At 43.8% G+C, this 27,662-nt stretch overlaps 1 protein-coding gene across 8 annotated transcripts in view; it reads left to right on the forward strand.

Annotated features, from left to right (window-relative positions):
* Positions 1 to 796: 796 nt before the first annotated feature.
* The window catches only part of LRCH3 (leucine rich repeats and calponin homology domain containing 3), a 97,484-nt gene continuing 70,618 nt past the window's right edge, over positions 797 to 27,662 (forward strand). For all 8 annotated transcript variants that reach the window (XM_087725048.1, XM_087725046.1, XM_087725050.1 and 5 more), the window contains exon 1: positions 797 to 1,067. In XM_087725048.1, the coding sequence (XP_087581174.1) occupies positions 797 to 1,067 (271 nt within the window). The remainder of the gene's footprint in view (positions 1,068 to 27,662) is intronic.

Consider the following 27,662-nt stretch of genomic DNA (forward strand, 5'->3'; position numbering starts at 1 on the left):
TAACCGTTTGTGTTAAGATACTTGTTTAAGTGTTTCTTGCACAACAGTGGACATATGCAAGTAGTTATTGATGCAGCAGGGTGAGTTATTCCTATGCTCACTAGCAGAGATTCCTCACTTCCACTTAGTCTCCATGTTCAAAATGTTGCTTTTTTCCCCTTCTGTTATCCCACCCAGCCCAGGAACCGGACTGTCCACAGACAGGGGTGATACAAGTAATCCTCATGTTACGACCACAATTGAGCCCAACATTTATGTTGCTAAGTGAGACTGTTGTTGAATTTTCTCCTCGATTTTACGACCGTTCCTGCCACAGTTGTTAAGTGAATCACTGCAATTGTTAAGTGAGTAACATAAGTGAATCTGGCTTTCCCACTGATTTTCCTTATCAGAAGTTCACAAAAGGGATCACGCAACCTCAGGACACTGCCGCCGTCGTAAATATGAGACGGTTGCCACGCAACTAAAGTTTGATCACGTGACTCGCTGAGATGCCGCTGCAAGAGTCATGTAAAAAAACACCAGTCGTCACATTCTTTTTCCAGGGCCATTGTAACTTCGAATGGTCACTAAACGGAGTATATATTGTTAGTCGAGGACCACCTGTATTGTTAGTCCTTTCCTCTCTAGCGCTCTGGACTACGACTCCCAGAAGCCTCGCGGCCCGCCTGGATCAAGCCGGAAGCGCCTCGCCGCTCCGCGCAGGCGCCCTCCCGCGCGGGAGGCCGCCTTCCGCCCTTCCCCGCCCACGCCGGCCCGCCCGCCTCGGCGCAGGCGCAGACCGGGGGGCGGGCAAATGGCGGCGGCCGCGGCGGCGGCAGCTGAGGGCGGCTGCTCCGGTGGCGGCGGAGGCTCCGCGACGCTCATGCCGGGGGCAGCAGCGGCGAGCGGGAGCCTGGCTTCTGGGGGCTGCGGCGCGGCGGGCCCGTCGTCGTGGACGCGCTCGCTGGAGCGCTCGCTGGAGGAGGCGGCGGCCAGCGGCGCCCTCAGCCTCAGCGGCAGGAAGCTGAGGGACTATCCGCGGGGCAGCGCGGCCGGCCACGACCTCAGCGACACCACCCAGGCCGGTGAGTGAGGGAAGGAAAGGCGGCGGGCGGGTCGGACTGCGCGGCCCATGAGGCGCGGCGGAGCCGACTACACGGCCCATGCGCCCCAGCCGCGCGCGGGGTGGGGGCGTTGAGGCGAACCTCGAGGGCGAAAACGGGAGTTGTTCTGAGGTAAACTCGGTGGTGGAAACGGGGAGGAAGAAGGGTGTGTGTGTCGTGTGAAACCCCCCCCCCGCCCGCAAAGATGGAGGATGACGCGCGTCGTGAGAAGGCGGCCCGTGTCTGACCTGCATCTCTTCCCTTCTCCCCTCCGCCCCCATCCAGTTGTTTTTATCCTGGGGTGTCTTTTTGGACCCAAATTAGGAAGCAGGTGGGGTGGGGTGTGACGTCTGTGTGTATGTTGGGAGGGTTGTTCTGGGTAGTCCTCGACTTACGACCGCAACGCGAGACAACCGGGGATGTAGGTTGCTAAACGGGACAGCCGTGAAGCGAGTCGCACAAGGTAGTCCTCAACTTACGACCGCAACGGGAGACAACCCGAGATGTAGGTTGCTAAACGGGACAGCCATGAAGCGAGTTGCACAAGGTAGTCCTCGACTTACGACCGCAACGAGAGACAACCGGGGATGTAGGTTGCTAAACGGGACAGCCGTGAAGCGAGTCGCACAAGGTAGTCCTCGTCTTACGACCGCAACATGAAACAACCGGAGATGTAGGATGCTAAACGGGACAGCTGTGAAGCGAGTTGCACAAGGTAGTCCTCGACTTACGGCCGCAACCTGAGACAACCAAGGTAGGTTGCTAAGCAAGACGGCCGTGAAGTGAGTCTGGCAACATCTTCCTGGTCCCCGGGTTGTGAAGGGAATCTGCTGCAGGTGTAAGTAACAGGGATGTTTGAAGTGGCACCGTTTGTTTGTCTCTCCCCTGGGCATGATGTGCCAGACCCAGGATGGCCAAGCTATGGCATGCGTGCTACAGTGGCACGCAGAACCCCTCTCTACGGGCACGCCAGCCGTCGCCCCAGCCCAGCTCCGCCACACATGTGCATGTGCCTCCCTCTGGCCAGCTGGCCTTTCGGTCTCTGCCATGCAAGCACAGGGAACGGGGTGCATGCGGGGGGGACGCACACGTGTGCGCATGCGCAGAGGCTGGGGCACATGCACATGGCGCTCACATTGCGTTTTGGGGTCTTGTGCAGTGCCCTCGTGCCCCATTTTGGCTTCCAGGCCCAAAACGGGGCGCAGGAACACCACAGGAGCACCCCCCCCCCATTTTAGGTCTGGAAAGCCACCTGCCCCGACCTAGAAGCCAAAAATGGACCAAGGGGGGGCACAGGGGGGGGGGTTGCACGCACATTGCATTATGGATACTGGCACCTGCAGGTGCTTTTGGCACGCGACAATAGAAAGGTTAGCCATCACTGTACTAGAGTCTGTTTTTTCTCTGCCTTGTATAATATATGTGGCTATGTGCATAATTTTTGTATTTATATTTTTGTCCTGTTTATGTAGTGTGTGTCGGAGGTGGTGACCCTTTTTTGTCTGTTTGTTTCAAGGTTTTTATTTTTATTGCAGATTTTTATATATTTTATCAACAAGGTGTTGTCTGGGTCTTTTCTTTTACATCCTCTCATATACATAATCCAATTTGCATCATATCTCTGTTTCCGATTTCAGCCACATTATTCTCTTTCCATGTTTTTTATCTTAAACGTATCTTCTTCTTAGTACATAAACCATGTCACTAATGGCCCTGAATTTCTAATCTCTTACCATAACATCAACTCCATCGCTAAATTGTTTTGCAAATTCCCCAGTAGTTTTCCCCAGGGTTTTTCCTAGTCTCTTTCCACTATTTCCCTCTTTGCTGTTTGATTGATTTTGGGGGAGAGGACATTCACCCCTTGTCTGAGGTGGTGACCCTTTTGAGAGCTGGACGCAACAAAATTTCATTTTTTTTTTTGTTAGTCATGTCCAATCCATTGTGACCCCATGGACCATGGTCCTCCAGGCCTTCCTGTCCTCTACCATCCTCTGGAGTCCATTGAAGCTCATGCCGACTGCTTCGGTGACTCCATCCAGCCGCCTCCTTCTCTGCCGTCCCCTTCTTCTTCTTTTGCCCTCCATCGTTCCCAGCATGAGGCTCTTCTCCAGGGAGTCCTTCCTTCTCCTTAGGTGGCCAAAGTCTTTGAGTTTCCTCCAGGACTGACTGGTTGGATGGCCTTGCAGTCCAAGGGACTCAATGCAGGAGTCTTCTCCAGCACCAGAGTTCAAAGGCCTCCATTCTTTGGTGCTTAGCCTTCTTTATGGTCCAACCTTCACAGCCATCCATTGCAACTGGGAAAACCATAGCCTTGACTAGACGCACTTTTGTTGGCAGGCATCCTTTTGTATGCCATTTAGTGTACTTTTAAAGTGACAAAGTTATTGCTGAGTCTTAAGTCTAAGTGAATCTGGCTTCCCCGTTGACTTTGCTTGTCAGAAGGTTGCAAAAGGGGATTGCGTGACTTCGGGACTCTGCGAAAGTCATGAACCCGTTGCCAAACGTTCTGAATTTTGATCATGTGACCACAGGGATGTCGTATGGTTGTAAGTGTGAAAAATGGTCATAAGTCACTTTATTCAGGACTGTAACTTTGGTCACTAAAGGAATGATAAGTCGAGGACTACTTGTGTTTTGTGTGTCTATGGGTTTTCTGCACCCCATTCTCCGCAGAGAAGTCCCACCATCAAAGGACCAAATGATGGTTTAGCTGTGGACAGAGTAAGATGGGGATCTGGTTGCTCCTTGGGGAAGGACTGGATCCAGTAGCTTTATATCTGAGTTTGTGTCAGAACCATCACAATTAAAATAAGGCATATTACACAACATAAAATGTATATATACAAGTTTAAATTATGTAGAAATTAAACACATCTTGCCCAAAAACTAGCAGTATTGGCTGAATAACTTAATTAATTTACATGAAGTGATTAATTTACTTCTGAGGAAATGGACCTCTTGGGTGGAAGGTCTTGTGGCCGCATCCCTCAAAACTTTCACCAGTTTCCCCCAAACTGGGTGGCTTGGATATCTGAGTGAACATGTGTACAGGTAGCCCTTGAGTTACAACCATTCATTTAGTGACTGTTCCAAGTCAGAATCACAATGAAAAAAGTGTTTCTTGGCCATTTTGCATACTCACAACCGTAGGAGCATCCACGCCATCACATGATCAGAATTCGGACTCTTGGCAACTGGCTTGTATTTATGAGAGTTACTTATGCAGTCATGCAATGCCCTTTCGCGACCTTCTGACAAGCAACATTGATGGGGAATCTGGATTCACTTAACAACCGTGTTAGTAACGTAAATTGTAGTGATTAACTTAACTGTGGCAAGGAAGGCCTTTTAACAAGGGAAATTTTGGGCTGAACTGTGGTCATAAGTTGAGGACTACCTGTATAAGAAAGCTAGAGGAAAGAGAGTAGAATCAAACCATTCTAAGGCAAAAAGTAAACCAAAAATAAAAGTAGGAAGAAATGCTTTTTCATAGCTGAGAGATGCAGAAGGAGGAGCAAGTGACATTTGACAACTGTCTTGCTTAGCAACAGAAATTTTTGGCTCAAGCGGGGGTGGGTGGGTCGTAAGTCAAGAACTTCCTGTATTTAGGAATCTGGGCTCTGAGTTCAGGATAGGTTTCTGCTTGTGGTGCAGAAAGAACAGCCACAGGAGAGAGAGGCTTGTCCTCAAATGACAGGCGGGTGTTTGTTGATGCAGCTTTTGAATATTTACACTCCTGTGTTAAAAGAGGAGCTGCGTCCGTCGTCCGCAGGTATTTTGTGCCGAGGGAAAAAAACAAAAACAAAACAACGCAAGGATCTTGCAGGATGGAGTTCAGGGCCAGAGGAGGCTTTGATGGTTTTGTAAAATTATAGGGCTGCAAAAGTCTGTGGCAAGCATTCCCAAGGGACCATCCCTCTGGCAGCGATGATGAGGGTTTTCTTTTTTTTTTTTTTTAAATGTAATTCAGATCACTCGGCTTGACCGCACATGTAAACAGCAAGGGAAGCAAAGGAAGAAGGCTGGTCAGCTGGCTGGAGGAACCTTGAAGTCTAAAAGTTGACCAAAGGGAAAAGGGCGTGGAGAGAAATCGAGATACAACCGAACCAGAAATGAAGTTGAGCAGATGCAGTTAAGGGCTAGTTTGATCTAGTGTAGTGTTTCTCAACCTTGGGGACTTTAATTCCTGTGGACTTCAGCTCCCAGAATCCCAGCATAGCTGGCTGGGGGATTCTGGGAGTTGAAGTCCACAGGACTTAAAAGTCGCCAAGGTTGAGAAACGCTGATCTAGCGGTTGAGGCACCAGGCTTAGAAACCAGGAGGCAGCGAGTTCAAATCCATCCTTAAACACGAAAGCCGGCTGGGTGACTTTCGGCCAATTATCAGAAGATTGTGAGTTCTAATTCTGCCTTAGGCAGGGAAGCCAGCTGCATAACTTTGGACCGAGTCCTAGTCCCACTTCAGACATGAAAGCTGGTTGGAGGACTTTAAGCCAATCACCAGGAGACAGGGAGTTCTAGTCCCACCTTAAGGCAGGAAAACTTGCTGAGTGACCTTGGGCCAGTCACTTTCTTAGCCAAACCCACCTCACAGGGTGGTTGTGGGGAAAATAGGAGCGCAGGGTATCAGGTATGTTAGCTACCTTGAGTTGTAATGATAAAGGTGGGGATACACACAAATAAAACCTAAGGGTGATGTGCTGTTAAGATTTTCAAGCTTTTTTTTTAACTTTGTGGATTGCGATGATGCCCAGAACTGGAGTCATTAAAACGATGCATGCTGTGAATGAGTATGTGCTATTTTAAAGAAGAAGAGCAAACCTCTTTTCTAATTTTGTAACGGCAGAAACCAGGAGGGAATAGTTTTACTAGCTTTGTGCCAGTACTGGCTGCCTCCTCCTCTCCGGTTTCGGGATTGGGAGGCAAGCTGGAGGATTGGAAAGATGTTTCCCCTTCCTCTTTTGCGCTCAGGAGAGGCAGGAAGTAGTGAAGGGTTGAAGGAAGTCCTGTTCCGCTGCTGGATTACGGTCCCTGGGCTTCACAAATCGGCTAAAGCAAGGGTGGGCAACTATGGCTCCTTTACGACCTGTGGACTTCAACTCCCAGAATTCCTGGCTCAGGAATTCTGGGAGTTGAAGTCCACAGGTGGTAAAGGGGCCAGAGTTGCCCACCCTGATCTAAAGTGTATGCATATTCTGATCTCTTTCTTAGGGGGAAAAATAACCAGGCAGCCACTGCTAAAATGAAAATATTGGACACTACCAGATAAGGAGATTCTGAGCCTTTAAAAATTGCAGACTCCTAAAAGTCCTTGAATTAAAAGGGGGAAAATATACAGGTGGTCCTCGCTTAGCTACTACAATTGGGGCTGGCAACTTGGTTATTAAGTAAAGTGGCCACTAAGTGAAACTACAACTGTATTTATGAGCTTGCTTCAGCTATATTTGCAGACCTACATAGTTCTCAAATGAGAGGACTAGTCATAAAATTATTTCTTAAAACGCTGTGGTAACTGCATAGAGTCGCTAAATGAGGCAGTCGCTTAATGAGGACTAGTTGTATTATGGAAAATTGTCTAGATCTTCCTTCCACTTCATAGAGAATTGTACGAACTTGTTGTGGACCTGGTGGGATGTTCTGCAGAATAGCTGGGGCGGCCAACATTTTACTGTGAAATAATCAAATGCACTTCAAATATAAAGGCAGAACTTGAGAGCTAAATAGGACCTTTTATGTATTGAAAAAAAATAAATCAGGCAAATGTTGAAGGGTTTAGATATTCTTACCATATTCTGTTCTTACTATGGTTTGACCGTGTCAGGGCAGATAGTCCTCAACTTACAGCCATTCATTTAGTGACTCTTCAGAATTAAAATGGCACTGAAAAAAGAGGTGGCCTATGACACTTTCACACTTGTGACCGTCGCATCATCCCTATAATCGCATGATCAAAATTTGGACACAAGGCAGCTGGCTCGTATTAATGACGGTTTCAGGGTCCCAGGATCATGTGATTCCCTTTTTGTGATGTTCTGGCAAGCAAAGTTAACGGGGAACCCAGATTCACTTAACAACCATGCTACTGATTTAAGAACTGCAGTGATTCGCTTAACAAATGTGGGCAAGACAAGTTGTAAAATGGGACAGAATTCACTGTCTGGCTGGAAGTTTTGGGCTCAATTAGGGTTATAAATCAAGGATTGTCTGTAAGTGCCAAAGTCATGCTACCTTTACAAAAGAAGACCTTGGTATATAGCCTAGATTTAAGATGGATGAAATAATGCAGACGATTGAATATTAATAGGTTTGTCCCCATTAGAACAAATTATCTAGATAGACTGTACTGGTTGAGCAGAAGAAAAATCTAGGGTGTTTTGCATCAAAAGAGGAAGGAATATAATGTTAGAAATTATTAGCGTGAAGCATTGTCAGACAGATGCCATTTTATGTATGGCTGCAGATTTTTGGAATGTATAAAAATAGTGAGGAGGAAATGGTATACACTTTATGGCCTTAAAGTATCAGTAAGAAAAATATCCAGTGATGAATGTCTAGATGTGATATAGGGAGGCTGATGTTTGCTTATAGGTTTGCAGAATGACTTCCATTATATTAGCCAGAGGTAGTGAATGAGGGCAAATGTGTGTGTCTGTGTGTGGAAGGGGTAGGGGATTACATTAAAAAAAATATTTTAGACCAAATTATTCAGTTCAGTAATTGAAAAATTACTGTTTAGGAGATAGTTTTCACTATGTTTTTTTTTAAAGAAAAGAAACCAGAATATTGTGGATGCTCTATATAGCAAATAATTTAAGGTTCTAAGCAGTTGCAACTCATCTACCTTGACCAAACCAACATTAGTGGCTTTCCAGAAGTGCTTGCTGCACATTATCAATTTTTGAAGATAATGCTGAGAGCGACCGGCTCCTTTTAGCAGATGGGCACCAAAGCTCGGAGTGGAACGTTGACTGGGGACTTTCCATTTCATGTTCAGAGCAGCTGTAAAAAGTTTCTGAATGTGTGGACTGTGCATACTCCAGAACTGAGAAAGCAAATGAAATTACGACATGGAACATTTTATCTGAATGTAAATTCGCTGGAGCCTATAATATATTTAGGATAGAAAGGCAGATTGCCATCTTTATTTTGCTTTGGTAATAATATTGTGTCAAGTCCTTGGTTTAAGCTTCACTCTGTTTTCCCTCTCTTCAGAATCGATGGTGGTGTCAAATTTTTAAGCCTCTGGTGATTTTGGCAGAATCTGACAAAACTTTCATTCCCATCTTTAAATTCCATTTAATGTAATTTGTGGGGCATCATACACAGTGGGATTGGGTGTGCTGGAAGAATTTTATCCCCTTTCTCATACGCTTTGCAGAATTTAGGGCAAAACATTAATCAGAATAAGTTGTGTTTACATGGAGAACAGAGGTATACAATCAAGGTTTACAAGAAAAGAGAGCTGGCTGTTTGAATGGCAGTTTTATATCTAAATATATAAACATAAACGTCAGTTCAGAATAAAAATGCTGGCAATGTCTCGAAATCTGTAGTCATTTTGAGAAATATTTCCCCCCAGAACAAAATAGTAAATTTGTTTTCGAAAAGTGGTATAAAATACAATGAATTCGGTATTTTGTATCAGAGTATCCCTCGCCCCTGTCTACTTCATCTCTTATTTGGACAAAGTAATGAGATGAATTAAATTTGAAATAAAGGCTAAGTAAATATATAAATGACATTTAGTTAAAACATGTCTTAATATTTTTGCGGGCCTAAAATTATGCATCTTTCCCATACCTCTTATACGTGCCTCCCATGTATAAAATAACAGAATAACAGAATTGGAAAGGACCCTGGAGGTCTTCTAGTCCAACCCTTTGTTCAAGCAGAAGGCCCCATACCGGTTCAGACAAATGGTTGGCATGGAGTTGGAGTCACTGAGTGTTTTGTTTTCCTATTGATATTGAGCCATTAAGTTCTTTTCAACTCCTAGGGACCACATAGATAGGTTTTCCTCATCTTGTTTTGAATTTTAAATTGTAGTCTTGTATAGATAAAAGCTGATAATAATAGAGATTAGTAGGATGAATGAAATGCTGAAAAAAAAACATGAAGGTAGGAATTCTCTTTCAAATATATGAATTTGTTTCATAGTGCTGAAAACAGTTGAGGGTAAGTGGGTGTAATGGACGGAAACTTATTAAAAGATTGACAGTGTCCCGATGGTGACTACAATTAACCAGTGGAACTACTTGCCTCCAGAAGTTGTGGGCGCTCCATCACCGGAAGATTTTAAGAAGAGACTGGACAGCCATTTTTTCTGAAATGGTATAGGGCAGTGATGGCGAACCTTTTGTGGCTCATGTGCTTTAAGCTGGGGGAGCGCAGGGGGGCTGTGCACGGGTGTGCCACACCCATAATGCTATGTTCATGACCCCAGCATGCATGCACGAATGACCAGCCCCCCCCCCCATTTTTGGCATGCTTTTTTCACTCTCCCCAAGCTCCAGAGGCTTTATAGGAGCCCGGGGTGGGTGAAAACAGCCCCCCCGTCCCGGGAGCACGGAAACTGGCCCTACGGGCAAACCGGAAGTTCGGGAACATACTTCCGGTTTGTTCGTAGGGCTGGTTTTAGCCCCCCCAAGGCCTTCAGGAGGCTTCCCTGAAAGCTCCAGAGGGCAAAAAACCGACCCTACGAGCAAACCGGAAGTCCGTTCCCAAACTTCTGGTTTGCCCGTAAGGCCGGTTTTTTGCGCTCTGGAGGCTTCAGTTCCAGAGGTCGAAAAATGGCCTCAAAAGAAGGTTGAGGTCAGCTGGCCAGTGTGCACATGTGCGCTGGCCAGCTAAAAGGGCAATGCCTCGCATGCACTGAGAAATGGCTCTGCGTGCCATCTGTGGCACGCGTGCCATAGGTTCGCCATCATGGGTATAGGGTCTCCTGACTGAGCAAGGGGGTTGGACTAGAAGACCTCCAAGGGTCCCTTCCAACTTCGTTGCTCTCTGTTCTTATCCAGCAAAAATAAAGTTGTACATTGTCACTTCTGCTAAGCCAGAATTGCTTTTAGGCCGCAGGAGTTTATAAAGTTTGCCTCACAAGAGACCATTCCCAATGAATGTAAGAAAAAAGTGTGGATCAAATGAAACATGTGACTTTCTTGGAGGATGATCGGTAAGCTGAGTGTGGCAGTTGTGTTTAATAAAAGATTAATAATACATTGGTAAGCAGGATGTATGATAGGCTGGCCTTGTGTATCGATTTCTCATCACACGCATTTAGTCACATTCATTCTTCCTTCGCCAATGTCCGTTCTATGCTTTTCCTAAGAGGCAGGAAAGATGGGGCCAATGGTATACCAATTCACAAGAGAAACAAGACCCTATTTAGAAAGATGCACTTGGTCCTAAATCTAAACATATCGTCTTCCCTGGGACTTGAAGCTAAAGACCCATAAAATGCTGTGTACGTGTGTGCATTACAGCCAGAGTGAGCTATAAAATAAACTGAAGCCACATTCCCTTCACCGCATGGTTACCACTAGTAACCACAACTGTTTGGATGCATAAATAAAGCTATCTTTCACCACAGAAGTCATAACAACACTGCAGGAGGCTAATAGATCTGCAGTTAAATTGTGGATTTCTCCCTTTATTTTCAGCTTTGGGTTTTTAGACCTATCTCTGTTTTCCGATCTTAAATAAAAACAGGTTGAATTGGGTTTTGGAGGAGGTGAATTAGGACCTCATTAAAACTCTTCCTTTTTTGGACATGCCCATTCTCTAGCCCTTTTAATCGGTGTAACTCCATCCCATAAAATGTTCCACCGTCTAAAACTCTGTTGTAAAATTCAGAATAAAGCTGTCTGGGCGAGCGTATATAATTTTATTTGCTGTGTATGTTTAGAAAGAGAGCCTGTGTAAGGCATCTGTTGTTGATTACATTTATAGTCTATCTTACAGTCAGACAAATTTGCATGTTGCAGGAGTCAGAAGTCTCCTGAATTCCGGCATGATAGGATGCTCAGTTTTATATTTTCCGGGTGTTGGATTTACTATAATTTACTATACGTTGGGCTGCTCTTGAATGTGGTGCCTCTCTATTCCACCCACCCATCTTGGTTCATTTCAGTGGGCCCAGAATCAGTGAGCTGCGTGCTTTTACCTTACTAAATTTATTTTTTTAACTTGGTGATCATTGTGGGTCCGGTATATTTGTTGTATTTAAATTCTCGTTTTAGTCTTGTTTGTGTCTCACCATCTTGCTAGCCATCCAGAATTGCTATGGCAAAATGGGCAACCATATGCAAAGAAATACATGCATACAGGTAGTCCTTGACTTACAACCATTTGTTTAGTGACTCTTCGAAGTTACAATAGCACTGAAAGAAGTGACTTATCACCGTTTTTCTACACTTATGATCGTTGCATCCTCCTCCTGGTCCCATGATCCAAATTCGGATGCTTGACAACTGACTCGTACTTATGGCAGTTGCAGTGTCCCAGGATCACGTGATCCCCTCTTGCGACCTTCTGACAAGCAAAATCAATAGGGAAGCCAGATTCACTAAACCACCGTGTTACTAACTTAGTAATCTCAATGATTCACTTAACAGCAGTGGCAAGAAAAGTCCTAAAATGGGGCAAAACTCACTGAACAAACGTTTCACTTAGCAATATAAATTTTGGGCTCAATTGTGGTCGTATGTCGAGGACTACCTGTACAAGAATCCAATCAACTAACAAGGGTAAATTGGCACTAGATAAAGGTCAAGGGAATTCACCGGGGGGGGGGGGAGGATTGGATTTTGGTCTCTTGTGGCAATGCAGTGGCTCCAACCTAATGGCACATTTAACCTCACCTTCCTCCTCAGCCTGCTCATCTCCAGCAAGAAGTTACTTTTCCCAGGTAAATTTTGCCCATCCATGGTGGGTCATCTCTGCCCACTCACAGGGATATGATGGAATACAGGATGACTCCTTTTCTTCTGGCCTTCAGAGAGGACTAGCACCTTAGTGGTTTCTTTTATTACATTTTGTATTCATTTTATTTTATTTATTTTATTAGGCTGCTGTGATGCTCCAGACATACAGTAACTTTGAGCATCTTAAAGTCCTCCTGCGTATAAGCAAGATTAAAGCAGCAGAAGTAGCCAACACTAACAATCCCATAATGAAATGTTGTGTAAAAACGCATTTTAGACTTATACACCGCCTACAGTCCCTTGGGATTAAGATGGACAAAGCATTGTATAAATAAACAAATATATTGGAAGGATGCCTACTTGGCCCAAGTTCTCTCTTAGACATTCCACAATGGTTAATCTTTTGTTTTCCCTTCTGGGTAATTAAAAGATAAATGTCTCTTCCTTATTTTTCCAGGTTACAAAACCACAGGGATGGACAGTCTGTGGCTCCTGAACTCTGTGCGTTCCCTACGCCCCACTTTTATTGACTACAACCCCGGGCCCCCTTATAATTTGCACGAATTAGCTGCGTGGTTGATGCAGGGAACCCTTAGCACTGTGGTGTATAGGTAGTTCGTGACTTATGACCCCAGATAAGCCCAACGTCTCTGTTGCTAAGCGAGACTATTGTGAAGTGAGTTTTGCCCCATTTTAAGACCTTCCTTGCCACAGTTGTTAAGTCAAATCGCTGTAGTTGTTAAGTTAGTAACATGGTTGTTAAGTGAATCTGGCTTCCCCATTGACTGCATATTAGAAGGCCGCAAAAGAGGATCAGTTGGCCCCGGGACAGTGCAACCGTCATAAATACGAGCCAGTTGCCAAGCGTGCAGATTTTGATCATGTGACCATAAGTTGATGCAGTCATAAGTCATTTCTTTTCAATGCTGTTGTAACTTCGAACCATCACTAAACAAAGGATGACTGTAAGTCGAGGGCTATGTGTAATGTTAAAGTGTGCAATAAAGCAACTAAAAAGTCAGTTTCTTCCTGGAAAATGTGGAAAAATCCTCACACTGCCTGTATCTTTGCAGAGTCTTTTCTAATTTGCAACATCTAAAGCTGAAGAAAAGCCAATAGCAGAGATAAGATTCATTTCAAGATAATTTTTACCTTTCCCAGGAGTAGTAAACATTGTTTTCATACCAGTAATTTTAGCTCAGAATTTGTACTAATTGTGGGACTGCTATATCAATAGGGAAGGTTAATTTTACATCCTTCAGGGTTTAATCTACCTACCTACCTATTGTCCGTCCATCCATGTATCTATCTATCATCTATGACAATAATACATAAAATATTGACATGATTGACAGTTTGAACAAAAGACTCTGTTCAATTTCAGGTAAGCTACCTTTAAATAAATGCAAAGCTAGAGTTTCACATTTAAAATGCAGAAACTTCTATTTGCCATTGTCCAAGATAGTGCAAAGTAACTCGGTCACTCAGGTGGGATGGGCGGTGTAGAACTGTGGTAAACGAAGCACTTAAAACTCCCATAATTTTCTAATTACCCCATCTTTTTCCTCGCAGTCAGGGTAAAACCAGATTTCTCAAAACGTTGGCTGCTTGTTCTCAACACTGCAATTTCTTCAAGGTGTGTGCGCTCAGATTTCCGGTTTCTTGCAATAGTCTTCCTTGAGATGTTGAGAGGAACTTCCTGCCTGCCGAGGCGGTCACAGCTGGCTGGCTGGCATGCGAGATGGCTTAGTTAGAAATGCCTGCAGATGTGGCTCTGCAACCAGCAGACTGCGAGTTCTACTCTCACCTTAGGCACAGAGACTAAATATTATTTTCTTATATGTCTTCCCTCCCCCCCCCCCGCCCCCCAATTTGACCCAAGTCTGCTTCTTCCTGAGGTTAAAATTGAGTATCCTTAAAACAGGCCGGATGCGTGAATGAAATCCTACTCTATTTTTATGTAATCTAATATTTATAAAGTACAAAGGAATTGCCTGTAGTCTTTGTAAAAAGCATTTGCTTTTCAAAGAGTTGCTGATGATACTTTTCTTTTTCCTTTTAAATTTCATTCTTTCCTGAATCTTTTTTTCTCTCTGCGAAAGCAGCCTGAATATCCTTTTTTAAGAATGGAAAGTATAACTAAGAACATTTGTTGTTAACAGCATCTCCTATCATTCTAGGTTTTGGGGTAGAAAGTTCTCGACTTACAAGCATTCACTTAGTGACCGTTTGAAGTTACGCCAGCACTGGAAAATGTGACTTATGACCTTATTTCACACTTACGACCGTTGCAGCAGCCCCATGGTCACAGGATCAAAATTCAGAAGCTTAGCAACTGGCTCATATTTATGACGGTCGCAGTGTCCCAGAGTCATGTGATCCCCTTTTGTGACCTTTTGACCACCAAAATGAATGGGAAAACCGGATTCACTTAACAACAATGTACTTAGCAACCACAGCGATTCACTTTACAACTATAGCAAGACAGACAGTAAAATGGGGCAAAGCTCACTTAACAACGGTCTTGTTTGTCTTGGTTTGCAATGGAAATTTTGGACTCAATTGTGATCCTACCTGCATAGCAGTGGTGGGATACAACTTGTACAGGTGTACCGGTGCCTGCTGGGAGCACCAGGTACCGTTCTGCCCTCCTTACCTGTATTTGAGCCGATCGGGGCTTACGCGCACAGAGCATACGGCGCCTGTGCGATGCTCCGCCGTGCAGCTGGAGCGTCGCGGGTGGTAAGTACGCATGCACACGCGTAGTGGATGCCCCACCCCGTTGCACCGTACCGATTGCAAAGGGATCCGGAACCCACCACTGCTATATAGATTACCAAATTTGTAATCCAGGCTATCTGCCTGGATTTGGAAGTCTAACATCGCTTTCACGCTCTGTTTTCAACCTAATTTCCCTTTTGAGATAAAATTCCTAGGTGATCTTGTAATTTCCTTCCTTATATCTGTGGGTTGAGCCAACTGGTAGTTTATTAGGAATGAAAGAAAACCTGTTCAAGCAATTTCACACACATCATGTAGTAATATTTCTTAGGACACTGGGAGCAATTTCCTCCCTATATTTTGAATTCGCTCAATTTTCTAATGCCGTGCAGAAAATGTATGTCAGGACTGCCCCCCCCCCCCCCCCAATCACTTCCCAGGAAAGAGATCTCTTGACTCCATGAGCTTAAAAGAGAAGAGGTATTTTTACTAGGAAAGATCTGAATGCAGCGAAATCAGGCAGGAACTGAAGCAAGCGTGTGCTAAGATTACAAATTGAAAATCACCCCACAGCCATTCCCTCTCCCCCCCCCCCCTTTCAGTTGTCAGGCAGACAGAATCCAATCATCGTCCAGGAAGATGTTTTGAGAAAGGCTCCAGTCCAGGTGCTGTGCTTTCTTGCATGCAATTCCCAGGATGGTTGGCCTTGAAACTATGAAGCAGCCCCTGTGGTGCCTCTGTCTTCCATGAGTCCAATCCTCCCCATTGGTTCTCAGCACTTTATTCTTCCCCCACCTGCACACACTTCCCCTCCCAAATACCCATTGCTCCCCCTCCCCGTTTCCATGGCATTCAGCATTGAGCTTGAAAGGAAAAAAAAAATAGATGGCCAGGCTGACATTACGTGTGCAAAACAGGAGAAGGTGTATCATATTTGTGGCTTTCTTTTTTCCCTCTTTCTTTTTTTCCTGGTTTTACATGCCTCACTTGACTGTAGTGAGGAAGCTTGTTCTGCCAGAGAAATTACAAGCTTTAAAGCTCCCTTGTGACAGTATCATAAATCAGCCAGGTATCTTTGCATAGGTTACAAGAGTTCTGTGTTAGCCGAAAATCAGAATCTTGAAGTCCTCAAATGCGTGTGAATAAGGTTTGTTAGGAAAGGATATTACCAGAACCCTCCTGATTTTTGCTATCTTTGCATAATCATGCCTTTTATTGCAAAAATGGAACAACAACACGCTATCTCCTTCTGCATCCTACTTTTCTTAAAACTGTAATTATCTCACATTGTCATTGAGTGTGTTAGTTGTCAGCCAGCAGGATTCTCTTCAAATGTGGCTGTGCAATGAATTTCAGTGGGGTCTGTCCGTCCAACCATCCATTTTTATGTTGGGGTTGGAAATGGAATAAAGCACAATAGTAGTTCTTGTTTAGCAGCCGCAATTGAGATTGGCAACTCAGTCCTTAGATCAGGGGTGTCAAACTCAAGGCCTAGGGGACGGATCAGGCCCGCAGAGTGCTTATATCTGGCCCATGGAGCCGCCCTGGAAACAATGATGGACCAGACCGCGGTGCTTCTGCCAGTGAAAATGGAGCTTGGAAGTGCTGCATGCAGCCCTCTCAAGCTCCGTTTCCACAGGCAGAGGGTTGCAGGAAGCTGTCCTGGCCGGAAACAGCTCGCGAGGGCCACATGCGCCCCCCCCCTGAACTTATTTCACTCGCAGAGGCTTGCAGGAGGCCATTGCGGGCGGAAACGGAGCTTGCGAGGGCCATTCGCGGGCCCCCTGAGCTGTTTTCTCTGGAAGAGAGTTGCAGGAAGCCGTCACGGGTGGAAACGGAGCTTGCGAGAGCCACACATGCCCCATTCCCCCCACCAGTTCCTTTTGCTGGCAGAGGGTTGCAGGAGGTCGTTGCAGCTGAAAACGGAGCTCGGGAACCTGTTTTGGCGGGCAGGACATGAGGGCCACCAAAGGCGCCCCTGACACAGGTGACGTTGACCTGGCCACACACCCCGTGCTCCCTCCCCTGAGGTCAAACACAACCCTGATGTGGCCCCCTACCTTAGATGAAGTGATAAGTACAGGTAATCCCCGACTGTCAACTATTCACTTAGTGACGATTTGATGTTACAACAGCACTGAAAAAAGTGACCATTTTTCACACTTAGGTCAGTTGCAGCATTCCCATGGTCATGAGATCAAAATTCAGTTGCTTGGCAACTGGCATGTATGTAAGACGTTTGCAGTGACCAGGGGTCACGTGTCAGGCCTGCATTTATATGACTATTTAAGTATAAATAGTCTTAAATGGGAGTGGGGAATAGAAGGAGTAGGATTTTGGAATGTACTGTTTTTTATTCTTTACTAGAAGCAAGATTTCCCCCTTTTGTGAGCCTTCTGACAAACAATGCCAATGGGGAAGCCAGACTCACTTAAAAACCGTGTAACCCACTTAACAACTGCAGTGATTCACTTAACAACGGTGGCAGGAAAGATCGTAAAATGCAGGCAAAACTCAATAACTGTCTTGCTTAGCAAGGGAAATTTTTGGTTTAATTGTGGTCGTAAGTTGAGGAACTACCTGTAGAAGATGCGAAAATAGGATTTAGAGCACTAAATAGTCAGGATCATTTCTAGACATGGGGGAAAAACTACAAACATATTTTTAGAAGGAAATCTTCCTTGGCTATTATTTTTCTTAAAATAAATTTTTTTTTTTTTTAAGAAACTCTTATTTTCCTGCCTCTGTCAGGCTGCATGTAACAAGCCAAAAGAACAACACTCCCTATTCCCTATTCTTATGAATGGCCAAATGGATATTAGACACAGGACACAGCAATTGTGGTTTGTCTGAATTGCCCCATAATTCACATAATAACCCGTGCATTATTTCTGATCTTGAATATTAGCATCTGACTGTTGCTTGAAAGACGATAAAAGGGCGCGCTTCTATCCATATTAAAAAAGAAAAACCAAACCCTTGGAATGCTTTTTTTTATGCTAAAACATTCGAGTCAGCTTACAGCAGCTGGGGAGCCACACTTGTACATATAAGGCTGAAGGATAAATTATGTTCTGATCTAAAGTTCAAAGCAGTAAATAATACTGTATAACTCAAGATAAATTAAGATTCCTTGGGCATCGCGCCAGGATCTTCCACGGGCCGTCATTACGCTAATGTTTATGTCAAGTGAATTTTGATCCCTGTCCTATGAGGAGAGGTGTATTTGCACACTCTGTTGTGTTCCTTCTTTCCACTGTTTTTTTTTTTTAATAATGTGTATCTCTTCCTTGTTTTTTTTTAAATGTTAGGGCTGCCCAGGATTTGGTTGCCTGATAGGTAACCATGTAAACTGGAATGAATGAATAAAATAATAGCAACAGTGGGTAAATAAGGTTAGAAAAGACTAGGAACTTGGATGAGTGTCACTTCATTGATTTGGATGGCTTTAGAAATTGAACAAACAAACAAATAATAAATTTGAATTGGTCTTGATTGCTAAGAGCAAAGGAAATTCTCTAGCTAAGGATAACCTGTCTGGCATTGTAGATATCTCCTTGTGAAGACACCGGAAGAAAGATCATACTGCTTTCTTTGTCAACCATGACAGATGGACTTCAACTCCCAGAATTCCCCAACCAGCCATGCTGCCTAGTGAATTCTGGGAGTTGAAGTTCATGGTTCTTAAAATGGCCAAAGGTGAGGAGCACTGTCTTGGATAGCACTGATTTTGCATAGGCTTATATAAGAAGACTCTTTAAAGATGTACCGTATTTTTCAGAGTATAAAAGCCCCAGGAGTATAAGATGCACCTTAGTTTTTGGGTAGGAAAACAAGGGGAAAAAATTCTGCCTCTACCTACCATCGGTATTCATCTGGCTAGTGTCCTTGCAGCCAACAGCCAACAGCCTGGTCAGCTTCAGCTCATTATCGCAGCCTGATTCAACCCGAGCAGCTGATTGGCAGTTGGATCGGCCTCCCAGAATACCACCAATCAGCTGTTCTAGATTGCGGGAATTGCCGCTGCCAATCGCTGTGTTCGTGCGCTGTGCTTTTGCCCTCTGCGCATTGCGTTTTCGGCCTCTGCATTCCCCGTTTACGGCCTGTTCCAGGCTGCGGGGATCGCCATAGCACATCACTGCCTCTGCATGTCGCATTTTTGGCCTCCGCACATCACCACAGCACATTGCTGCCTTTACATGTTGCATTTTCGGCCTCCAAATGCCCCGTTTTTAGCCTCTGTGTGTTGCTTTTTCAGCCCGTTCCAGGTGGCGGGGATTGCTGCTGATCCCCACTGCCTGGAATGGGCCAAAAACGCAATGCGCAGAGACAGTGATCACAACAATTTTTTGCACACTGGCAAAAAATGAGGTGTGCGGAGGCTAAAAATCCAATGCGCAGAGGCACCGATCGGCAGTGATGAACTGTGGCAATCCCCGCAGCCTGAAATGGGCCGTAAACTGGGCATGTAGAGGCCAGTTTACGGGACTTCAGCAGTGGACGGGACTTCAGCAATATTCACTGTACAAGATGCACAGACATTTCCACCCGCTTTTTTTGGGGGGGTGGAGAAGTGCATCTTATACTCTGAAAAATACACTCTCCCCACCCCACCCCCAAATTGTTAATTTGCACATATGACCATTGCAAAACATGGAAATGAATTGCTTTCCTAATCCACAATCTTTTAAACTAATACCTTTTATATTGACATATTTGAAGTCTCCGTTTATTGTTAATAATGGCTTATTATCAAAATAAACTTCCAGAATCAATTGATCTCAGCAAAGCCATGCTTTAGTTTATGGCATTTAAAGATGAAATGGGAGTTTTAAGATCAATGCAAGATAGTGGCAATTATTTAACTAGTCATGGTCTTTGAGTCCCTCCTTGAAGATGGTCTTTGCAATTTAATTGTCTGAATATGAGCTTTAGTTAGCAGTGTCTGGCTGCTGATTGGACCTGGTTTCCTGAATGCTTGTCTGGTCTGCTTAATTCATGTCAGAATATTGATTTATTTTCTGTGTGCTATAACAGTAAGTTGGCCCCATTCCATTCCTCTTCTGGAAGTCTGCTAATTGTCCTTTGAAAACTGGCCTGATGAGGGAAGGCAGGAGAAATAAACTATAATGGAACCTATTTGTCAGCAGGACAAACGGAGTCCTCAGAAGATCATTAGATCCCAAGCCTCTGACGCCTCTGGTCAATACTTACTATTCTTTGGAAGGCATTACGCAGAGTCTACAGTAAAATAAGGCAATTTTGTGACCCAACAGGTCACCAAAGCGTACTGTATGGAGCCAGCATGTAATAATGCTGGGGGAGAGAAGGCTGCTGTGGATTGAAGCCCCTTCTGTTCCTTTGGTATTTATAGACAAACTTTTTCATGAATAAATCCTGGACTGAGAGTGCCCTCATTTTCTTTTATTAGAATTTAAAATAACTGGCATTCGATCCTGACCGGCTCAAGATTGACTCAGCTTTCCGTCCTTCTGAGGTTGGTAAAATGAGGACCCAGATTGTTGGGGGCAATATGCCGACTCTATAAACTGCTTAGAGAGGCCTATAAAGCACCGTGAAGCCGTATGTAAGTCTATGTGCTATTGCCATGTTATGTAGAGAGTTGGAAGTGACCTTGGAGGTCATCTAGCCTAACCCCCTCCTCAAGCATGAGATCCTATGCCACTCCAGATAAATGGCTGTCCAATCCCCTCTTAAAAACCTCCAGCGTTGGAGCAGCCACAACTTCTGGAGGCAAGTTGTTCCACTGGTTAATTGTTCTAACTGTCAGGAAATTTCTCCTCGGTTCTAAGATGCTTCTCTCCTTGATTAGTTTCCATCCATTGCTTCTTGTTCTACCCTCAGGTGCCTTGGAGAATAGTTTGACTCCCTCTTCTTTGTGGCAACCCCTCAGATATTGGAAGACTGCTATCATGTCACCCCTAGTCTTTCTTTTCACTAGACTAGCCATACCCAATTCCTGCAACCGTTCATCATATGTTTTAGTCTCCAGGCCCCTAATTATCTGGAATGCACTTTTGGATTCACAGTTGTCAGTTGATAACTTAATTATTTGTTAGATTTATATCCTTCCTTTCAGATAGGATCTCAGGATGTCCTAGAGATAGTGTCCTTTCCCCCCTCCCCCCCTTATGCCCAGCAAACCTGTGGGTAGGTTGAGCTGAAAGCAAATATGTGGCCAGAAGGCTCGCTCCCAAGAAGATTTTTTTGTGGCAGAAGATGGACATTAACTGGGGCTCTCTTGTGCCAGCCCAACATTTAACCGCTATGGTACACAAACCTTCCTGCTGTGGGTAGCTATCATTTGTTCAGCAATGGGATAAAGCAGTTTAATATCATTCCTTCTTTTCCAATAATGGTGGGTTTGGGTTTGGGAAGTGGCAGTGCAGATGGAGTCCCCTTCCCTCCTGCCAGGTTAGTTGTATCATGGGCTACTTCAGTGAATTTGATTGCCTCTTTACCACTTTTGGAATAAGCTCAGTTTACATATTGCATGTGTGCCTGTGTATATATGAGGGGGCTTGTGCCCGCCTTCCTAAGACGACATATCAGAATCATTAATTGTGGTCAGAGATCTGGTAGCTACAGGTAGCTCTCTGCTTATGACCACAATTGGGGACAGAATTCCCATTTATTTACTTATTTGGAGAATTTTGTAGCCGCCTACTCGCTCCAAGCAACTCTAGACAGATTACAGGCAATAAATTAACACAAAGTGGAAAAAATAATACATAATAAAAACTAATAACCCCCTCCCCTCCATTGTCTGGAGGTTGCGAAGTGAGCCATGCCTGATTTTGCAACCTTGTTTGCCAGGATTGTTGAGTACATTACGGCAGTTGTTAAGCGAAACAAGCGGTCCCTAAGCAAATCCATCTTTCCCCTGTTGTCTGTGAAGGATGTAACTTCGAACAGTCACTGAATGAATGGTTGTAAGTCAAGGAGAACCTGTAAATGTTTGACTTTGCTTCTCTATAGTGGGCAAGGGGTCCTGGAGTCATCCGGATAATTTCTCTAGGCTTCTTTTCAAATACAGGTAGTCCTCAACTTACGACCACAATTGAGCACAAAATTTATGTTGCTAAGTGAGACATTTGTTCAGTGAGTTTTGCCCCATCTTACAATCTTTCTTGCTGCAATTGTTAAGTGAATCACTGCAGTTGTTAAATTAGTAACATGTTTGTTAAGTGAAGCTGACTGTCCCCATGACGGAAGGGATCACATAACTCGGGGACACTGCAACTGTCATAATTGTGAGTCAGCTGTCAAGCATCTGAATGTAAATCACATGACCATGGGGATGCTGCAAGGGTCACGAGTGTGAGCTCCTAAGTCGCTTCTTTCAGAGCTGTTTGTAACTTTCAACCGTCACTGAATGAACTGCTGTTAGTCGAGGACTACCTGTCATACATTTGTGAAGTGAATCTGGCTTCCCCCGTTCACTTTGCCTGTCAGAAGGTCGCAAAATATGATCACGGGACCTTGGTACGAACCAGTTGCCAAACATCTGAATTTTGATCACAAGGAAATACTGATGCAAAATTCGGAAATGGAAATTCGGAAGAAATTACAGCGTGAAAAATAGAACTGAAACCAGAAGCATTCTTATTAGGACTATTAGACCAAAAAATGGATAAACAATCTCAATATATAATCATACACATACTCACTGCAGCCAGGATTGATTTCGCACAAAACTGGGGAAAAAATCAATACACCCGCAGATGAAACAATAATTAGAAAAGTACTTGAATGTGCAGAGATGGACAAAATGAGAATAGAACTAAAAGACAGAGAAGAATCGGCTTTCTATAAAATATGGAATAAAATTCATAAGCGGCTAGAAAACAGAAGCCAAAACAGAAAACAGAGAATGTAAATATATGGTGATATAAATAATCAATATTGTTATAGGTGTTAGTACTACTGTTGTTATAGGACAAGGTAAAAGCAATAGGAAGGCAATTCAGAATGGAGAATTATAAAGGCTAAACAGGAAAGCCGATATAGAAGGCTGTATAATTACTTTATAAAGTATAAATATATTGTTATGTATGTTTTGTGTTTTGTTTTTTTCTTCTTGTGTTTTTCTTTCTGTTTTTAAAGATTAAAACATTCAATAAAAATTATTTTTAAAAAAACTGTGAAAAAAACGGTCCTTCAGTGCTTCTGTAACTTCAAATGGTCACTAAATGAACTGTTGTAAGTCAAGGACTACCTGAAGACACAGTTGGCCTCAGCGGTGGGTTTCACATTTTGTAACCATTGCTTTGTCATGCGCGTGCCTGCTCACTCCACACAGACACGCCCCTTCCACACATGCGCCCGGGCCTTCCACGCATGCCCTTTGCTCTTGCGCGCGTGTTCCGCGCATGCACCCTGCCTCAAAAATGGGCTTAAATAGGATGGCATAGAGATGGGGCCGGTGGGTGGGACCACCCGCGATTTCCGCTATCAGTTCAGGCGAACCGTTCCGAACTGGCTGAATGCCACCTCTGGTTGGGCTCCTCTATATAAGACTCTTTCAGGACAATATCTTTGCCTTGAAGTTGGTTCTTTTCAACCCAACAGGGTCGGGTGTGACGACAGCCGAAGAGTTGAGCAAAATTAAACTGCGGTTAATTGAAAACAGAAGCCAAATCATCTTTTGTTAGGGTCCTCGCAAGCATTCCGGAGGGGAGAAAAAAGGGCTCTGCCTATGGAAACTTGCTTTTTTAATCATAATATTTGAACAGGCTGAAAAATGATGTCATTGTTGTGACAGGTGCTCAAGCCGCCTTCTTCAACCTGCGAACAGATTTAATCGGTTGATATTTAATACGGCGAAGAAAGTCTTCATTTGGCAACTGTTCCTGAAATGACTCTGCTCCGGCACAATGGTGGCCTTTGTTAGATCCTCCTAGTTGCTTTGCTTTAATCTGCTCAAGCTCTTCTCTCTTCATCATGTGTGATCCACATGTCTTTGATAACAGGCACTCGGATTTCAACGTTTATGCTTTTTGGTAGACTTCACGTGCATTGGAGTTGACGTGCATCTGTGTACCTAAAGGAAAAATAGCAGTATATATATTTATTATTATTTATCCCACCTTTATTATTTTACTAGCTGATAACCTGGCGTCATCTGGGTATTTATTTATAGGGGGGAAATGTCTGGACTATATATATATATAGTTTCTAATGTTGGATTTTCCCCCTTGCCAGAGGGAGCCCCCTTGTGGAGTACTGTGAAGCCGTTACCATGGCAACTCCACTGTGCTGTACAGTAGAAGCCACTTTATGGCAGTATAGTAGAAGCCATTTGAAGGCACAACAAGTGTATCTTAACAGAACACACACCCCCGAGGAGCCTTAGGGGTGTGTCGTCCCCCCCCCCAGTATTTTTCTACAGAGAATAAGTCATCTGTGTACCACATTTGGTTGAAATTGCTCGAGGCGTTCCAGAGTTATGCTGGAACATACACAAACACACACACACTGCCATTTAGATAGATAGATGATAGATAGATGATAGATAGATAGATAGATAGATAGATAGATAGATAGATAGATAGATAGATAGATAGATAGATAGATAGATAGATAGATAGATAGATAGATGATAGATAGATGATAGAGAGATAGAGAGATAGGGATAGAGATATAGATAAGTAACTCAAGATGGTAAACATGCATAATATTCCTTTCTTGTTTTGCCCATAACATCAATCCTTTGAGGTGGGTTGAGTTGAGAGATTGACTGGCCAAAAATCTCCCAGCCGGCTTTTATGCCTAAGGCAGGACTAAAACTCAACGTCTCCTAGTCATTGGCCCAAAGTCAGCCCTCTAACTCTCATACCAAAGGCAGGACTAGAATTCACCGTCTCCTGATGGTTGGCTCAAAGTCATCCAGCCAGCTTTCATACCTAAGCCAGGACTAGAACTCACCAGCTCCTAATCATTGGCCCAAGATCACCCAACCAGCTCTCATACCTAAGGCAGGACTAGAATTCACCATCTCCCGGTGGTCGTCCCAAAGTCACCCTTTGGCTTTCTTGTATAAGTTGGGGCTAGAACTCCCCATCTCCTGGTGAGTGGCCCAAAGTCACCCAGCTGGCTCTCATCCATAAAGCAGGACTAGAACTCATCGTCTCCTGGCTTCTCTTGGCCAACATTTAATCACTGCACCAAACTGGCTGCAGACGGCTGCACTTTCTGTAAGCAACAAGAATATATAGTACAACTAAAACGTTTGCTAGACTTCCTTTTGAAGAATTAATCGGAGGTTTACCTCCATGACAGTTGTTTCCATTAATTTTGCATGTAGCTTTACATAAGCAAGCGCATGAAAACCTCTTCAAAAATTCCTTCCCAGGGTCTAATTTTAAGTCTTGTATGAGCACGAGCGTGCGCATCTGCACACTCACACGCGTGCACACACACACACACGGGGCAGGGGGGCAGACATTAAGAAGAAAATAGACACACAAAGACATATTTTTCCTGCTTTGTTAGTAAGATTTTTGCGCCTTTTTTTTCTGCGAATGGCAAAGCAATTTAGATATCTGTAAAATATTTAAAAATAGCTCTGTTCCTCTAAAAAAAAAAAATATCTTTCATTTAGTCATACCAAAGTCTGTAAGCCAGGCAGACGGTTGACTTTTCTGCTGTATCTACTGCAGCCTTTTATTTATTTAGTTCAGCTTATTTTAGCCATTCTTGGCTCCGTTCTCTCTCTCTCCTTGAAAAAGAAATTTGCTTGGACTCTCCTTGGCTGGGAGCCTGAACTGAATGACGGGTGATTTAGTAGCTTAATAGAAGGTTTTGCTGGAATTCGTTAAGGAGTAGGAAAGATTATAAATCCTCAACTTTGGGGAAACTGCCGAAATATGTAATTTTGCAGGATAGGAATGGCTTTATAACCGCGGGCACTTAGCATCCAGTTAGTAATGAAGTGGAATTCATTTACTTACTTACTTATTCATTAAATTTTTATGTTGCCCATCTAACTGATTTAGTGGCACAGTGCAATCAAAACGTTAAAAAAGATTACACAAAGCTGTTGAAATTACGAAGATTGCATACAGATAGTCCTCAATTTACAGTCATTTGTTTAGTGACTGTTCAAAGTTACAACAGCACTGAAAAAAGTGACTTTTAAAAAAACCTGTGTTACTCTGTTAAATATCTATATCTATTGGTCCTCCGAGTCTTCCTTTTGAGTTTTTTTTTTTTTTTTAAATTAAAAATAGTCGGATGGTAAACCTGTAGTTCATTTCAACTATCCCCCAAATTCACCTTATCGTATCCAACGGACTCACACCTGTTTCCACAGGTAAGATAGCATTTTTTGCTACTTGTTGGAACCATCAATATGGTTCTAATAAACTTTTTTTTGAGGGGGCGGTGGTTCAAGAATGTTAAGCTTTGCAAAGTTGTAAATGTGGGAACCACAGGCAGTCCTCGACTAAAGACAATAATGGGGCCCAAAATTTCAGTTGCTAAGTGAGATTGTTGTTAAGTGAATCACGGTGACTCACTGCTGTTTTTGAAGTTAGTAACAGGGTTAACTGGATCTGGATTCCCCTTTGACTTCGCTGGTCAAAAGGTTGCAAAAGGTTATCCCATGGCCCCGACCGTCACTGCAACCGTCATAAGTATGAGTCAGTTGCCAAGTATCTGAATTTTGATCATTTGACAGCGGGGATGCTGCGTGTCTGAAAAACGGCCCTAAGTCACTTTTTTCAGTGCCGTTCTCATTTTGAACAGTCACTAAACACATTGTTGTAAATCAAGGACCATCTATACCAGTGTTTCTCAATCTTGACAACTTGAAGTCCTGTGGAAACAGGTGTGAGTCCTGTGGACTTCAAGTTGTCAAGGTTGAGAAACACTGATCTATACCTTAGCTGAAAAGATCTTGCAAACCACAGGGATATTTTGGAATGGTAAAATGTTTCCAGAGCTGTAGAGGTGCCCTGTGTGATCCTTGTCCAGTTTTTTTTTTTAAAAAGAGCATTCCAGGATAAGGAAACTTGGAACTGCACCCTTAGATGTTGATAGATGGATAGCTTTTCAGTTTATTCTATTTATTTGACATTTGTGGTTTTTATGAGGGTATCGGGCAAAACTTAAGACTTTGCTTTCCTGATAATTTATTGGTAGTTTTTGTTGTTTCCAAAACAAAACCAGTGCCCTGAGCATTTTTCACATTCCCACCTATGAAGTAGACATAATAACCACATCTTTGACATACCAATAATGCTGGAATCGCACAAACAACCAGTGCGTGTACCCTCGGCTGAGACAGCAAGCACTTGAATTATTGGATTTAGTTAGACACTGAAAAGGTCTTGCACCTCAACGCAGGTAGTTCTCAAGTTACGACCACAACTGAGCCAAAAACGACTGAGCTACGCGAAACATTTGTTCGGTGAGTTTGCCCCATTTGACGGCTTCACAGTTGCTAAGGGAATGATTGCATTTGTTAAGTTATTAACATGGTTGTTTAAGTGAATCTGCATTCCTCTTTGCTTGTCAGAAGGTCGCAAAAGCGGATCACATGACACACACCCCCTCCCGGGACATTACTATTGTCATAAGTATGAACCAGTTGCCAAGCATGTGAATTTTCTTCACATGCCTACGGGGTTGCTGCAATGGTCATAAGTGTGAAAGATGGCCATAGGTCTCTAACCCATGCTGACTGGGGGATTCTGGGAGTTGAAGTCCACAAGTCTTAAAGTTGCATAGTTTGGAGATCTCTGTGCTAGAGAGCCATGGCAGAGAATAGCAATAGCAGTTAGACTTATATAGGGCTTTCAGCCCTCTCTAAGCAGTTTACAGAGTCAGCATATTGCCCCCACAGTCTGGGTCTTCATTTCACCCACCTCAGAGGGATGGAGGGCTGAGTCAACCTTTGAGCCGGTGAG

This window comes from Thamnophis sirtalis, unplaced genomic scaffold, assembly GCF_051295495.1.
Source record: "Thamnophis sirtalis isolate CommonGarterSnake01/CBP01778 unplaced genomic scaffold, rThaSir2_p1.2 scaffold_11, whole genome shotgun sequence".
NCBI classification, from domain to species: Eukaryota; Metazoa; Chordata; class Lepidosauria; order Squamata; family Natricidae; genus Thamnophis; species Thamnophis sirtalis.